The sequence below is a fragment of the Netta rufina genome, assembly GCF_964035555.1.
Source record: "Netta rufina genome assembly, chromosome: 4".
Taxonomy (NCBI): Eukaryota; Metazoa; Chordata; class Aves; order Anseriformes; family Anatidae; genus Netta; species Netta rufina.
The window spans coordinates 5453544-5469321 of NC_140127.1; the positions used below are offsets into that span (position 1 = coordinate 5453544).

Here is a 15778-nt window from a genome sequence, read left to right on the forward strand (position 1 = left end):
TTGTGTGTTTCCCTGTAGTGGGTGTGATGGCTCACTTTCTGCTCGAGGTGCTAACTAATGTGCAACTATCAAATTAGCTATAGAAGATAAAACATGCGACTAAAAATAAAAGCAAGGTCTTGATTTTTTTTTCCCTCCCCATCAAACTGGCGTCTGTTCCATTCATGTCAGCGCCTCAGGCAGGAAATATTCTCATCCACACGTGGAAGGAGCATTCGAATCGCCCTCGCTGTCCTCCCTTAGGCTGGGATCCAGTCAAAGATGAACTCTGGACGTCAATGGAGATGGAACTGAGAAGTGAATACAACCAGGGTCTGATTGTAAAATCACGTAGACTGACAGGGACCTGTGCAGGTGGTTCAGCCCAACACCTGCTCAAAGCGGGTCCAGTGACCTCAGCTTGCTCAGGGACCTGTCAAGTTTTGAATACCTCTCAAGGAACCAGCTGAGTATTTGGTGATCCCAGACACATCCCAGAGCCTCTCAATGGCCTTGCTGAGAGTCGTTTGGTTCTGTGGCATCACAGGCATGTTCTTTTCTTTCCATGCTCTCAAAAATTGCAGGAACCCACAGTTACAAACCTCGTGCTCACTGTCAGCATTGTTCTTCCAAAGGGAATGCAGCAGAGAGATGTACCCGTTTTGAATTTGATTGTCCCACAAATTGAAAAAGGGATGACATTTGTAGCACGTGGAGTATGGATTCTTGCAATCCCCTTGCCCAGTGAGCCCCATTTTTGACTCCTGGCTAAGTCAGTATGAGGAGGCACTACAGCTCTCTGAAAAAAATGTGCTTTTAAGTGGGAAGTCAGTGCACAACTTTAGCTGCTTCTCGCCTGAAGACCTATTTTACCCCCTTAAACAGCGCAGGAATCTCTTGTTGCTTGTCCCGGTTCCTTTAGCCCTCTTCTTTCTCTCTGATGTTCTTGTTGCTTGCTCTTAAAGGACACCTTGCAGCTTTTCTGTCCTTGCATGCAGGTCTCTGTGATCATGTTTTACATTCTCACCCCCCTCAGTAATTCGTCTTAGTTGCTGAGTACATCAGTCTTGTTTTCTTGACTTGAATGATGGCAGTGGCTCGTTTAACTCCATTTTGCTAATGAATCAGTGCTCTGCTCCATGCTTTTTTCCACTGCTCTGACTTCTATTTCCAAGTAAAAGTACCTCAGGTTCCTCTTTCCTGTGGTACAAACAACGCATGAGTTATCCCATATAATTGCAGGGAGATTAATTATTATCAAACGTTTTGTGTTCAGCCATCCTGGCCACTATTTGCTATGCTCTCTGCCACTTTGGAACGGGAGCCTCTGTTCCCGAGAGCTGACGCTCTGCATGCTGCTGGGCTCTCTGATGCTGCCACTTAATCCGGAAGCCCAAGGCTGGAAATCCTCTGCTTTAACTAAGGAGAGCTTTTTCCTCTCCTTCCCACCCACCCTTGTGCCTCCGTGGGCTCTAGGTTTAAATCGTCGCTTCTTCACACCCAGCAAGCAAGGGTCAAGGCACAAAAACACCTCTCAGGGAAACCTTAGGCAGCCTTAGGGACCTTCCAGGTCTGCAGCAGGGAAGGATGCCAACTTCTAAGAAAAAAAAACTTCTAATCCAGAGCTTTCTCTGCATGGTTTGGAGTCCCAGTTTTGCTCTTTTCGAGCTCAGAGAGTTTTAAATGCGGGCACTGAAGCCAGTGAGAAATGCAAGTCCAGTGTCACTGCCACACAAGGACCAGTTTTGTAACTCTGAGTCCAGGTGACACTAGAAAATGAGGCAGAAAGTGTCAGCTACAGGAAAGCTCTATATAATTTGTAAAAAAAATAAAATAAAATAAAAATCTAATAATGTTCTGAGTGGAAAAATAACTTTAAATTCTTAGATTTTTGACCTTCATATTTCTGGTAAGGCAGCTGTTCTCCGTCTGTCCTCCTGTTAGCAGCAAATAATGTCTGCAGAGAAATGGGCCGTCCCCTTATCGTATTTTCTTAAGGTTTCTCACTCCATTTGCACTGAACCAGAAATGTTCCACCTGTCGCTGAGGCGGCCTGACCCTTCTCGTCCTGCCTCTTGCTGTACTGAAATTTGGCTGCCTCAGTTGCTCATGTGGAATTTTTTTTTTTTTCCACAGTTGTAACTTTGCCTTTATCAGCTTACTTGCTGTTGCAAATGAAAAATGCTCGTTCCTGGGATGCTCGGGACCTTCCAGTCCTGGAATGCGTGCGTGGAAGCCGAGAGCTGCAAACAGGCTGAGAGCCGCTGTGCGCTCGCTAACACATCGAGCTTGTCGAGGCAGACAAGTTCACATCTTCCACCATGTAACAAAACAACGTATTAAATCAAATGTGATTTGACCCGAAAGCCTAGTTCTGTGAATTATTCGTGCATGAGTTTCTCACTGATTTCATGGTTCTGTGTTTCTAACATCTTCCTTCCTTTTGTCGTGGCCCCCCTGTCGTCGTCATCCCTCTCTCCCCCAGTGCATGTGGTCAAACAAGAAGGCACATCTAAAGCCGCAGCGGTGGACCCAATTCTGAATAAAACTCCTTTTCTCTTTCTGGTTCAGGTCTAGTAGCTGTTCCCCCAACTACAGAATTATTAGATACCGAGGTAGATGGTGCCTTTTCATCTCTGCACGTCTTTGGTTTCGTTTGGTGTTTAAATGAGATAAAGAAAGCAGGAAATTTATCCTTTCTTGGCCACCCAGGTCAGCTCCCGTAATTTGGAAGACTGCAGCGCTGTGGGTTTTGTACCTTAGAAACTTTCTGCAGTTGCCATTTTCTCTCCCTTTGTTACAACAAGAACTCAGAAGGCGGGTGCCTTGGAGCTCGATACGTAGAGGTTGATCTTGGAACAGGAGCCTGAGAGCCCTCCGTGTTGGCACTGCAACCCCGTGTGTAGCTGCTGCTCAAAAGCAAGACAGCAATCCCTTCTGTGGTGGGCAGCTCTCCGCCCTTCAAAGGCAGCACAAACCATTCCGTTTTGTCAGGAGCTGGAGTGCTTCTTTTTAAGCTTTTTTTTTTTTTTATGTCATGTTGGGAAAGCACGGTTCTGTGAGCGGATTATATGGTGAGCCCTGTTTCCATAAATGATTTTTGTCTTGCTCAAGGCACTTGGCAGTTACAGAGCTGACAAATGCCTGAAAGTTGTTTAATAAACACGGGTGCTTGTAACTGCTAATGAATTTCATTTTTGCAATGGAGGACTGAATCAAAGTCACAAAAACACTTGCTCATGTCATCTGTTGCCTAGGTATGAGTTATTTCCAGGTCTAATGCGATGTTTATTTTGTTTGCAGTGGCATGCTCTCTCCCGTGAAGAACAAGCGAAATATTATGAACTAGCTCGTAAAGAAAGGCAGCTACACATGCAGCTTTATCCAGGCTGGTCTGCAAGAGACAACTATGTAAGTCGCTCAGTTGAAGGTTCCTTCACCTAACGGGTTTTTTTTTTCTTTATTTTTTTTTTCGCTTCTAGCTTGTGGAAATACCTGGTAGGAGGGACGGTGAACAAATATACAACATAAGCCTTATATTTGTTTGTACTTCAAACATCCAGAAAATTTCACGTTTCGTTGTTGTTGAGATGCATCTTATGAAGGTCACAGATTTTGAGGGAAAATAAATAGCACAGAAACTTTTTCATAGTCAGTCATCAGCACTGTCTGAAAGCTTATGTCCTACTGCACAGCTGTGAATTTTCCATTATTTCTATTTGATCACCTGCTCTCCAGAAATCTTGTGTAGACCTGAGCAAAAAATAAAAGGGGTGCGTCCCTTGCAGGAGAACCTAAAGCCTGGGGTAGTGGTGGAAGCTGAACTTCAGTTGAAGGTAATTCTGGATGCTCCACCCCTGAAATAAAGCCTGCAAAACGTGTACAGATAAACCTTACGATAGATTCTGCTTTTATAGTTTGGCGAGGCTGAGAAATTTAGCTAAGGTTTTTTTTTAATGATTGCTCATATTTTATACTTAAATGTCAAACACCATTCCCGTGTTGCACAGCTTGCACTGCACAGCTGTAGTAGCGTGCTCGCTCCGAGCAGTCGGTGTAGCTGTTTGTTAGGTAACGAAGCCCAAAACCTTTCTGTCCCCCATCAGGTGTAACATTATTTACTGCGTTTTGAAGTGTGCATGCCACGTCTGGCTCGCTTTCCCATCTGCATTAGGCTGACCGTGGCATTTCTCGAGTTGTGTCTCGTGGACACTGAGGATTGGGGAGCGCCCGAACGCGGCGTTAACAGAGCCTGCAGAAGCACTCAGCGTTTCCAGCCCAGCACAGCTCCCGTTCAGTTCAAACACATTTTTTTGTTGTAAGCCAGAGTCTCCGAGGGAGATTTTTGGCACGGGAGGTGTTGACACAGAAACCATGTGATCATCTCCGAAGCAAATGCCTTGGTCTTGCTGACATCCGTGCCCGGTTGTGTAAGCACAAATACTACTGGAAGCCCTGGCAGCCTGTTTCAGCCTGTTGCTGCCTGTTTTACACGGCCGTCTTCCCTAGCAGATGGGCTCTCGTGACCTTATGCAGGTGGCTGGCTTTTAAAGTAGCAGGAAAGGTGTCCTTCAGCAGCTTACTTCACCTGTGGGGCACTGCCCGGTGACACTCAGACGTGTTGACTTCATGAACCTGATGTGTTTTGCCACAGCCTGCTGCCATACAGCACAAGCAGCAGACCTGTGGTTTCCTAAATGCCTCGATAAGACGTTGCCTGCATCAGGTGGCACGTGAGACCTCTCTCTCAGACCTGCTTCCTGCTAACATCCTGTGCAGCTCTGACGTGCTCCAGCCCTGTGTTGCACCAGAGGATCCTCCTGAGCGCAGCACTGCTGAGAAGGCAGTCATAGGAGACCGCAGGTTATCACTGAAGCCTTTTCAGGTCCAAGTCGTCCTTTTTTTCCTTCATTTTTGCTAACTTGCCGTCAAAAATGAAACTATGCATTTAGCCAAGAGATTGCTGCAATATTTTGGGGTTGGAAGTGAATTAGAGAGGCCCTGTTTCCTGCAGCTGATCTGACAAAACAGTGACTTTTAAGAAAATGTACCGCTTGGTTTTAATTCTTCTGCTTTGGTTTGCCCCGTTACTCAGGAGTTCAGGAGTTCCAAGAAAATGTTAAGCGTTGTTGTTAAACTGCTGACAATATCTGGGCACTTCTCATTGTGTTTTTTATTACTGACACCCAGAGAAGTCCTTCAGAGGTGTGCGACAGGCATGAGAGCAGTGTTTCCATACCGTGGCGGTGTTGCCAGAAGCTAGTTTCAGCCCAGCTTTTTCCTTCTTTTCTTCCACTTCTGGTACCCACAGGTGGGTCTCAGATCAGTGTGTTTCAGCTGAAGCCAGCCAGACTCAGAGAACAACAGAAAGCTCTCCTTGCGTGATTTTTCCGTGTAACCATCTGCAGTAAGGCCACGCCGCTGCAGAGCAGCCTTGCCCGGCTGCCTCCAGGCCAGAGCACACCGCCCTGATTTTCCCAGCCCCCTTGAAATCCGCTTTCTGCTTTCCCAAACCCGCTGTCCGTCCCAGCCAAAGGGACACCCCAGCCCTGCAGCTCTGCCCTTCCCGTCTGCGGCCGCCCCACGGCAGGGTGCTGGGACGTGGGGCACGCGTTGGTGGCTGCCAGATGTGCTGGGGGGTGCAGGGCAGAGCCAGCGGAGCCACACACCACTTGGCCACAGCTCCTCTCTTCAAGCCTCTCCCGCAGCTCGGAGGTTTTCTTAAAATACGAGCGGATCCACGTTTCCTTTCACTTCTCTTTATCTCTTTCTGGAGAAGTTTCCGACGGACAACGCAGGGCAACGAGGGGAAGGCCTGCGGCAGGCCGTCAGGGTGGCAATTAGGGCGCTGCGAGATGAGCGAGGCTGAAAATTGTGGGTCTAAAGCGAGCCTTTGCCTTCCGAGCTCGGGCCTTCCCCACAGCAGGGGGCACGGGAGGAGGCTGACTGTGGGTTGGCACGGCGAGCCCGTGCTGACACGCTGGTGCCAGCGTGGTGTCCAGCACAGACAGCTGCCCCAGGCCCCTTTCTGGCCAGCCCCTCGGTCTCGCCAAGGTTACCACACCGCACTGATAGCTCTCCAGGCACGGCCACGCGGCCTTTGCTCAGCCACGGGTGTTATCAGCACAGTTTTAGCTTGGCTGGCTGGCACCCTGGGGCCAAGCCGTGGTTGTCCTAGGTACTTTCAACACCCTGTCTGCTGCTGCCGTAAGTATCCGAATGTGTGAAGGGCTCTTGTAAGAGCCATAAATTCGGATATCAACGTTTGTGTCATCGGGTTATGAAGCACGAGAAGTCTTCCGGGTGCTCGTGGCTGCAAGCGTTCGCTGAGGAACTGCCAGAAATTGTATTTCGATTTGGATACAAAAATCTGTATTGCTCATGTGCATGGTTCTCCGTAGATGCTGAGGGGAAACCTTGTTAGCACTGAAAGAGCTGGAAGTGGGTTAGAAAGGGCTTTAACTGCTCTGAAAAAGATGTGTTTTGTTGTTTTTTTTTTTCCTAACCACTTTCTTGGTGTCCAGCTGGCTTTCATTTCAATGTTGTGGGACAGGGAGGGATAAAAGACGTTGTGCGTGTGTAATGGGATGGTAAAGTTGCCTGTTTTGCAGGGGAAGAAAAAGAAGAGGAAGAGAGAAAAGTTGCAGGAATCAGCATCAGGTAGGCCATGACCGACTCTTCCTTAGCACTCACTTCAGGTGTGTTTCAGAAACCAGGGCTTGTGCTATTAATTTTCACATGCTGTGCTCTAACAATTTGCTGCTGACTGATGTTTTAAGATACTTCACTTTGAATGCAAGCTCGTAAAAACGCACACAATGCTTGTTTCCTCTCCCTCACCCCTCTCCCTGTAACTCTCCTGACCACATCAACATCTTTGGCTGAACTGACGCCTTGCTGCAGTCACTCTCCTGCTTTACCTTTGCTTTTCTTCCCCGCCAGTTGTATCATCCTTAGACTTCATCTCAAGTGCTGTGTGGGACCATTGGACACTGGAAAGTTTACACTGACCTTTTTTTGTAGCCACTTTAGTTTTTAGCACCGTATTTTACATTTCCATCTACACTAACAGCTGCCAGTAGGCTGGCTAAAAGCATCAGTGAGGTCTCCTCTTTGCCTTTAAAACACATAAAAAGAAACACTGTTTTCCCCAACACGAATGGCTGGTATAAGAACCATAAGGATTAAAACCCAAAACCAAAACCACAAAAAAAATAAATAAAAAAAAAATAAATCCATGTAATGCTGTAGCAAACAGACTTATTTGGAATGTGCAAAAACTCTGTAACAGAAATTTGTTAAAGGAAAACAATTTTCTACAGGTACAGGCCCCAGAATGACAGCTGCCTACATCTGAAGCATGGTAAGAACATCTCTAAAGCTTTCCTGATAAAACTGAATTGTAAGCTAAGCTTTCTTATAAATTTTTATGCCATAATATGAATTTTAGCAAAAATTGCAGAAGTTTCATATCCCAAAGTGAATGTTGCTTTGACTACTGATGGTTTTTATACCGGCTATCTACTAGGCGTCCACCATTTCACTTCTTAACCTTAATACTTCCAAACTGACCATACCTCACTGACTCGCTGCAAGTCTGCCTGTGAAGCACAAGGACGGGTTTATGTTAAGCAGTGCAAGCCCTCCCAGCCAGCAAAACGCCACAGCTCAGAAAGAGCAGGCTGGAAGCTGGCTTTGGAGCACATTTTATGTGCCGACGCTGGCTGGCGGGGTACACTTCATTTAAAAAAAATTGTTTATTCACCTGTATACTAACAAACCATCTGCTGAGAAAACGGGACTGTATTTCAGCTGTATCAGAGTTGTTCCCCTCGGCTGTACGGTGGTGTGTTGTGTGGGGTTTTCTTTGTTGCAGTTCCAGCCTGTGTTTTCTCTCTCCACACCACCTCCGGGAGGTGGACCCGCACCGGCTATTGCACACACCCAGCAGCACCACCCCGCCGGGCTGTCAGATCCTCCCTTCTCACTGCTTTCTCCCCTCTCCCCCTGACTCGTTCAGCCACACGAGCCCCTTGGCACTCAGTAGGCAGCGAAGCGACCTCCTCCGGGCTGTCCCCTCTGCTCAGACTTGCAGCTGGAGGGAGCCAGGTGGAGTTTGTTCCATGTCATCAGCCGGCCAGCACGGCCCAGGCCTCTCCTCTACCTAAACCAGCAGGCCAGTGAGGCTGAACTTGCCTAGGTTTAAGAGTTTGCTGTTTTGGTTCGCTTTTGTAAAGCTGAAAAGAAGGGAAAAGGCAAAATGCACGCGGACAGCCTTGCTCTTTGCGATATGCCAGGCTCGTGCTGGTTTTGGGTGTGGATTGCAGCATTTGGGTTCTGTAGGCCACACAACAAATGCAGCTGTGAAGCGTGCCTCCAGCGACTGTCCCAGGTGTTGTACCTATAAAGCAACAAAAAAGGGCAAGTGCTTTAACCTTGACTTTTCTAATTGATACTTCGCTGCCCAGGCCCACGATTGCTGTGAGTGCTTTTCCCTTTGATGTTAACACAGCACCAGCAAACAACGCACGGCTGATACAGGAGCTACACGCTTTAACATTGTGCTCTGGCATATCTTTTGGCATATCTAAGTTAGTGCACAGAACTTAATTAGGAATGGGGTACGATTAGGGTTCATGTGACAGTTAAAAGCTGGGGAATGTTTGGTCTCTTGGATGCGTTACACCCCGAGGATGGCTGCCTTGCCTACACCCCGGTGCTTTTGTTGGAGTTTCTGTTTGCATTTCCCATAGCAGAGAATCAGTAGAAATAGGAGATGATGAAGCTGTGGGTTTTCTCTTCTACCTCTACATCCTTTCTGCCCTTCTCTTAAGGCCCATAATGGTGTGGAAACTGTTGTAATATCCTCATCTCTGTCCTCGTACAATTTATACCACGAAGGGTGAGAAAGGGAGGCATCGCCTTCCTCTGAAGGGGAAGTGTGCTGCTGGCTCCACGTGGGCACGCATCGGCAGCTTCACCGGGCGCTGCGTGCCGAGTGAGTGCTCTCCTCTGAGCCGTACAGATGTGCCCTAGCTGGAAGTAAAGGCACGGGATGATTTAGGGAACCCGAATCAGCCAGACTTCAAAGTAAACTTCTGAAGGTTAAGACTCCTGCCCTTTGCAAGCCTACTCCAAGGAATGTTTTGCCCACGAGCGGAATATTTTAGCAGGCCCGCAGCAGAGCTGTTGCAGTCTTTACTGGATGGAGATGACAAGTTTGGGAATGCCTTTCGGTGAGCTCGTGAAGACAGGAAAACACTGGCTTCCCTGCTCGCATGGCTGGTGCGAGGCAGAGGGGGAAGGAGGGTGGGAGGTCTGGGAAGGAGACAGGCATTCTGTTATCTGAGAGGAATCAGAAACGAGTAGGTGGCAAGACCAAAGAAAGAATCTCGAGATCAGCACAAAGGCGATCAGCCAGGGCTGTAATTAGGGTGATGTAAGTGAGAAGGATGAAATGGTGGGAGGGTTGCGTGGTGGGATGTTCAGAGGAAAGTAACGGAAGAGATATGGAGACATGCAAACAGAAATGATTTAAGAGACTGTGAAAGTATTTTTTTTTTTTTCTTTCTCCATGAACACTTCAGAACATTACTGATCTTTAAGACAGACTTCTGGCCAGGTTCTTGGCTTGCTCTTCATTTGAGCGGTGAACTCAAGATGGTAGCATGAAGGTGCTCCTCTTCCCAGCACTGTACACACCAGGACGCTCCTCATGGCTTTCCTGCTTAGGATGTAGCTGAGCTCCTCTAAGCCCTCCAGCCTGCTGAGCTGCCAATTTGTAAAAACACTTTAATATTAGAGAGTTTTAGGAATGCTGTGACCCGGTACTCCAGTCCTTGATAAATTACCCAGGGATACTCTTGAAGAGCTGCAGAACGGCCTCCAGGTGGGATTTTGTCTTCGGTTCCTATGGCCCAACACCGTGCTTCGATTAGCTCCCATTTGCTGAAGAAGTAACTCCTGTTTGTTATCCTCTCCTTTGAAATCAACTGAGAGCGGTGCAAGACCTGATAGTGCTAAAAAATGGGTTTGGAGAAAGCCAGGAGGAAGGGGAAATGAGGAGAGCTAAGATCAAGGACAACGCAAAGACTGCCTGTTGAATACCTTTCAGAAAGACTTCTTCCAGAAGATTTCTAAATGGGAGCAGTTCTGTGACCGAAGTGGTGATTACTAATTTCCTACCCAATTTTACTTCTGGGAGGAAAAACCAATATTTTAGCATCTCACGAGTATTTTTAAATCATTGAGGTAGTAGAAGGGTGCTACCAAAAGTGCCCCGATCATTCCGCAACACGGAAATAGTTAACTTTTTGTGCCTTGCTATGTGTGGCAATTGCAAAAGGCACATCGTTTGACATATGGCAGGAAGCAATTGGGAAGTCCTCACAAGCTACATAATTTAACATTGTGTTTTGGCATGTCTTCAAGGGCTAAAAAGAGTGATAGAGAAGTGTTATAGACATTTGAAAACCTGTGAGAAGTGAATTTGTGGCTTGCAAAAACTCCGTGACAATTAGCATCCAGATTAGCAAAGTTTTCAAAAATAAGGAAACTTGACTAATACTGATTTACAATCAGAAGCACTTAAAGGGATCGCATTAAGACTGCTTGACTTTAAGCAAGGAATGATCTGTAATGTTTCAAAACCCCTAGATGGAAATTCGGCGACGAAGAAACTTTGGATAGCGCTGCAACAAGAAATCTCTGCCTGGATTATCTTCTGCTCATTACTTAGACAGAAAATGGAGTTAGGCTGTGAAAGCAGAATATGAAGTGGGTGGCAAAGAACCAGCTGATGACCACGCTCATAGCTGACCCTGGCTTTCTGGCCAGTGTCCTAGAAAGGAGATGCAAAGGGGATGACGGTGGTGTAGGGACGTGTCCTGACTGAAGAGAAACCCGTGTTTCCCCGTTCCCTCTCCTGCCTGAGTAAAAAATGAAGTAAAAAAATGAGGAGCATTTGATGGATTGAAGTATTTCTGTGATCCAAATAGTCACTGACTTCGGTTAGCCTCAGCCTTTTTCAGGCAGGCACAGGAACTCGCAAGGAGGAGGGGTGTAGCCCTCACGCAGACCCCCTCCTGCAGCCAGCCCTAACCCAACGCGGAGCCTTCGGGGCAGAAGATGGGAAAGCTGCATCCTGTCAGGCTCTCCGACAGCAAGGAAAACATCAAAGGAGCAAACGTGAAGGGAAGCCGGCTCCTGTTTAGGCGGCAGGTACAGAAGGGCACTGACACCTGCTGGGAGAGATGCAGCAGAGCATGTGGAGAGCCCCATTTCCCTGTTCCAGCCCGCGACGTATGGGTGGGAAGGAGGCACGGAAGCAATTTTGGGTGCAGTCAGCGACTACGGGAGGCATAAGGGCAAGGCAAGGTAGGGGCAGAGCACAGGTTTGCTAAATAAGAAGCAGAAAGCTCTGAGCCAGGCAGTCAGCATGGGCACGGGAGGGACAAAACAAGGAGACTCTGCCAGTGTTAACAAAATGTTGGGTTTTGCAACCAAAGGGCTTGAGAAGGTCAGCAACGAAGGCAGCACTTCCAGACTTCAGTGGCAAAGGACAAAACTTGGTAACTCGGCAGGAGGACACCTGCAACCTGTGATGCTTGAGCTGCAGATGCTGCTGCAGAAATTAAAAGCGGCGTCAGATTATTTCTAAGGTGTTAGCAGCAGGAGGCTTGGGCCAGAGAGAAGGAGCAGCATTGTTCTACCACCCTTCCTGTGGGACAGGGTGGGGACAGGGAGGAGGCTGCCGCGGCACCATTCTCTTCTGGCTGAGGGCTGTGTGTGTCGGTGGCTTTAGTAAACTTAGCACCAGACTGGGGACTCGAAGGTCATGAGGAAACCGTGGAAACAAACGGATTCAGAAGGAAAACCGTGAGACTTCGGAGTGCGGTTTCACTCCAAACTGGAACGAAACCGGAGCGTTTCAGCGCCCATCTCATGTCTGCGTTGTGTTTTCTTTTTGTAGTGGCAAAAAGTTCAAAGGGGGAGACCGACGTGTGGTTGTGGCATTGTCACAAGTCCTCCCACTTGTTTGTGGAGCCCAAGCTTGGGTGAAGTCTGTCCTCTAAGGCCAACAGCGTTGCGTGTCAAGGCAGTTCTGCCACAGCTCGCCCAGCAAACTAGCACTGTTTAGTTTCTGTTGCTTTCAGGGGTTGTGACTGAATTTCAGAGGTCTTCTGGCACATGAGTGCAAAGCCAGCCACCCTGACGACAAAACCAAAAACCAAAACCAAGCCTAAACCAACGACTCGCTGGTTCTGATGTTGCACAAGTCACTGCAGGTAGAGCCAATCTTCTACAACACCAGCTTTAAGCCCAAATTGCATCAAACACACGCGGTGTGTGTGAGCTCGGCGGTGCTTTCTGCGCACAGCTCCCACACTGCCAGTGCTGCTCGATGGGTGCACGACGGTAGGAAAGGTGGAAGAGCTCTCGGACACGCTCTGCTTACACCTCTCACCTTCGGGTGCAGAAAATCACTCGTTTCCATGACTCTACCCATGTATTACCAGATGGAAACATTCAGCCCGTCTTTCCAAGCGCAGGAAAAACTCTAGCTTTTGTTTAATTGCGGCAGAAAAGGTGATCTACAAAGAAAACTTCACGTATGTTACTTCTTTTCGAAAATTTCCACTTACTCCTTTGCCAGTCCCTCACATCTTTTGTGTTACCGGAGGTTAAAACTGCAGCAGCAATTCCGGTGCCCCCAGGAACAGCCAGATCCCTCTGCCAATCTCTCAGTCTATCAAACAAGCAGGGCGTGGAGTTTTGTTGTTGTTTTTAAATTAAAAATAAAGTAAGTCACAGGCATGGAGTCCTGGCTAAACGTCTGTCCCCTTCCTTAGTGCTTTAACACTTATGATTTTGTCATTGTTTTTAAGAGGAATGGGGCGTGAGGGGTTCATTTAATTATTTCAGAAAGCAGAGAGACTTCATCTTGGTCTTCCCAGTATTTACTGTAGGCAATAAAGGGGCACAAGCCGATTTTTTCTTCCCCTGCAGATCACTCTTAGCACATTTTTCTCCTTTAAGAAGCTGCTGGAGATCGCTGTCTAGAGGTAATCTGGTTTTTATTACAAACACGGAGCCTCCCCCACCCCCCAACAGGAAAAACATGTCGTGGGCCTTCCAGCCTTCCAGATCTCGGCGCGGGGCGCGAGGCTCACGCTGCCCACCCCGGGGGCTTTTGATAAGAGCCACACCTGCTTTGGCACCGCCGGCTGGCGCTCGGCAAAGTGGGAGCCCGAAAACACCGGGGCGTTCCCAGCGCGGCTCCCGGCCTGCCCTGGCTCCCTGCAGGAGGGTGGCGATGGTGTTAGCAGCTCCTCACCTCCCTGCACCCAACCCCTGTGTTTGTGTTTGCCCAGCACGATCCCGATCCCGGGATCTGGTTTGGGCTCACCCCACACGCCGTGGCCCAGCTGGGCAGGAAGAGGAGCAGACGGCAGCGCCGGCATCGCCCCGCTCGGCCTTCAGCCCCGCTGCTAGAGAGCCTCTGAGCGCCCAGAGGGAGCCTCGCTGGTAAATCATCGCCTGGTTTTGCGTCCTCACCTTTCCAGAGCGTTGGCTGAATGCTGGCAAAAGGTCGATCGTGTTCGTTTGGGACTTCAAAAGAGAAAGGACAGCTTCTGCCGTCGGGTCGCTGAGTTGGCCCCGTTGTTTAAAGCGCTGGATTCAAACCCAGGGCTGGAGACCGGTGCCTTTTTTTTTTAATTTATTATTTTATTTTAAATACACGTAACTGCTGTCATCTTGCATCTTTATACAACTGCGTAAATATAAACAACCTGCGGTGAGGGAAGGTGTAGACAAAAAGCGCCTGGCTTACATTTTTAACTTTCTCTTGCCTTCTGTGAAGAGTCAGAGATTCCCTTTCCCCTGTCCTTACTCCTGGAGTGACCCACACCCTCAGCCTTCCTCCGTGACCTCTCCTGATCAGCGTGACGTGGACGAGGCTGCCTAATCCCCTCTCCCTTGTTGGAGCAGGACGGAGATGAGCCGAGGGCTCCAGGAGAAGCACGGGGAGCACGAGGCGCTCGCAGACCCACCCTCCGGTCCGTCTCCTTCCCAAGAGCGAGGAGGGATTTTGATCTCCCTCCAGTGCCCTTGTCCTCAGCCACGGAGCCCAGGTTTTTTAGAAGGCTTTATTTTTATGGTGGAGATTCCTAAAGTGCAGTTTTACCATTTCAGGAGTAAGGCTTTCCTTGTTACTCCGACTTATTGTTGAATTTTATTTCTGTTCCTTACTCGAGGTAGGTTTTTTTCCCTTTTTTTTTTTTTTTTTTTTTTCCCCTTTCCTCCTGCAGTCAGATGCACGCTGCAAATGGCACAGACAGTGCCTCCTATTGTGGCTCAGGCTCAAGACTTCACATATGTAAAATGTGACTTGCAGCACTTTCTTTGAAGCCTAACCACAGCCAGGGAGCTGTAATTGCAGTCTTTGATTGCGCCGACTTCACTTGTGGATTGGGCTTTGCTAGGGCATGCCTTGCTTGGCCAGACTTCAGCTACAGCCCCCCAGTGAAGCCTTAGATGTGGGAAGTCTTCAGTCTCCTTCGCTCATGCCTGTGGTTTCTTGAAAAGAATCCTGAGTTGACCTGTTTTATATCTGTAAGGCAACACGACCGTCAGCCTTATTTTTTTAGGTATTATTTGGTTTATCAGCAGCGGGAGCAAGTCGTGCGGCTGGGGAAAGGCTGGGTTCTAGGTGCTGGTTTCGGGACGGCCACCGTGTCGTTTTCTGTGCTGCACTGTCCTCTCAGAAAAAAAAAAAATATATAATATATATGGGGGGGGCTTTGCTGTGCCTGACCCCTCGCAGAATTAGAGCAGAATCTGCAGCCTCGCTATCGGGGAGAGCTTGTGGAGAGCAGGCAGCTGCTGCGAGCGCTGCTCTGGCCCCTGTCCGAAAAAGCTGAGGGCCAGAGCAAGGCCGCGGTGGTTATTTTAACCTCCTGACTTCAAAGGCAGCTCGCTGGTAGGGGAAGGGGGGAGGAGGCAGGGAACCATCTCAACAGAAGAGCATTTCATTTCCTTGGGTGCAGGAGACATTCCTGGCTGCTAATGGGGAGTAGCTCTGAATCACGGCGCTTGTATCGGGCGGCTGTGAACTACTGGCCTGGCGCCTCAAGGCCATTCCTCAACAGGAAGCTGAATGTTTTCATGTAAGACTGAGAGGAAAACCTTCCCAGGAAGAGCAACCTGGACCAAAGCTTTGAAAAGCCAGGATGAAAAGGCACAAAATAAATATAAAGCTGCAGGGTGCTCTCCCCAGTGTTCCTCTGCTGTTTGCTTGGCCTCCCTTTTCGTGCTCCTTGGAAAGGTAGAGCCCTTCGTGGCGCTTTGATCCGCATGTGTTACGGAGCACTGGGCTTTTTTTTTCTTTTTCCCAAAAAAAAAAAAAGAAGCAGGAAGCGAAGAAGGCTTTTTTTAGTCGGGACTTGGGCTGGTTTTATGAGGAAATAGGAACTGAATTAGTCAATACAGACCACCTCTGTTGAAACCGCTGGGTTTCCAGCGGACTTTCAGCTGCGAGGCCGCAGTGGCTTTAAATGTCCTTTTGTGGCTACGGGCAGCAGGTGAAAATCATTTGTGATGTGCCAGGGGACGGCGGTGGCTGGGGCAGGGAGCGTGTCCTTGGAGCTGAAGCCCTGCAGCACGCTCCTGCAAGCCTCAGCACCCTCAGCTTTCCCTAACACGGCCACGGAGGCGGCCCCTGCCGAGGAGTCAGCATGGTTGGGAGCAGTGTGGGCGCTCAGATCTCGTGCTCACCAAAAGCAAGCGGTCCCAAATC

The 15778-nt window shown here is 48.7% G+C and overlaps 1 protein-coding gene across 5 annotated transcripts in view; it reads left to right on the forward strand.

The window, feature by feature from the left end:
* The window catches only part of LEF1 (lymphoid enhancer binding factor 1), a gene marked incomplete at both ends in the record, with an annotated part of 56242 nt that overhangs the window by 39339 nt on the left and 1125 nt on the right, over window positions 1–15778 (forward strand). For 2 of the 5 annotated variants that reach the window (XM_084286370.1, XM_084286372.1), the window contains 3 exons: window positions 3283–3390; window positions 6591–6639; window positions 7302–7336. In XM_084286370.1, the coding sequence (XP_084142496.1) occupies window positions 3283–3390; window positions 6591–6639; window positions 7302–7336 (192 nt within the window). Of the gene's footprint in view, window positions 1–3282; window positions 3391–6590; window positions 6640–7301; window positions 7337–15778 lie in introns of those variants that run through there. The other 3 variants (XM_084286369.1, XM_084286371.1, XM_084286373.1) reach the window with 2 other exon arrangements.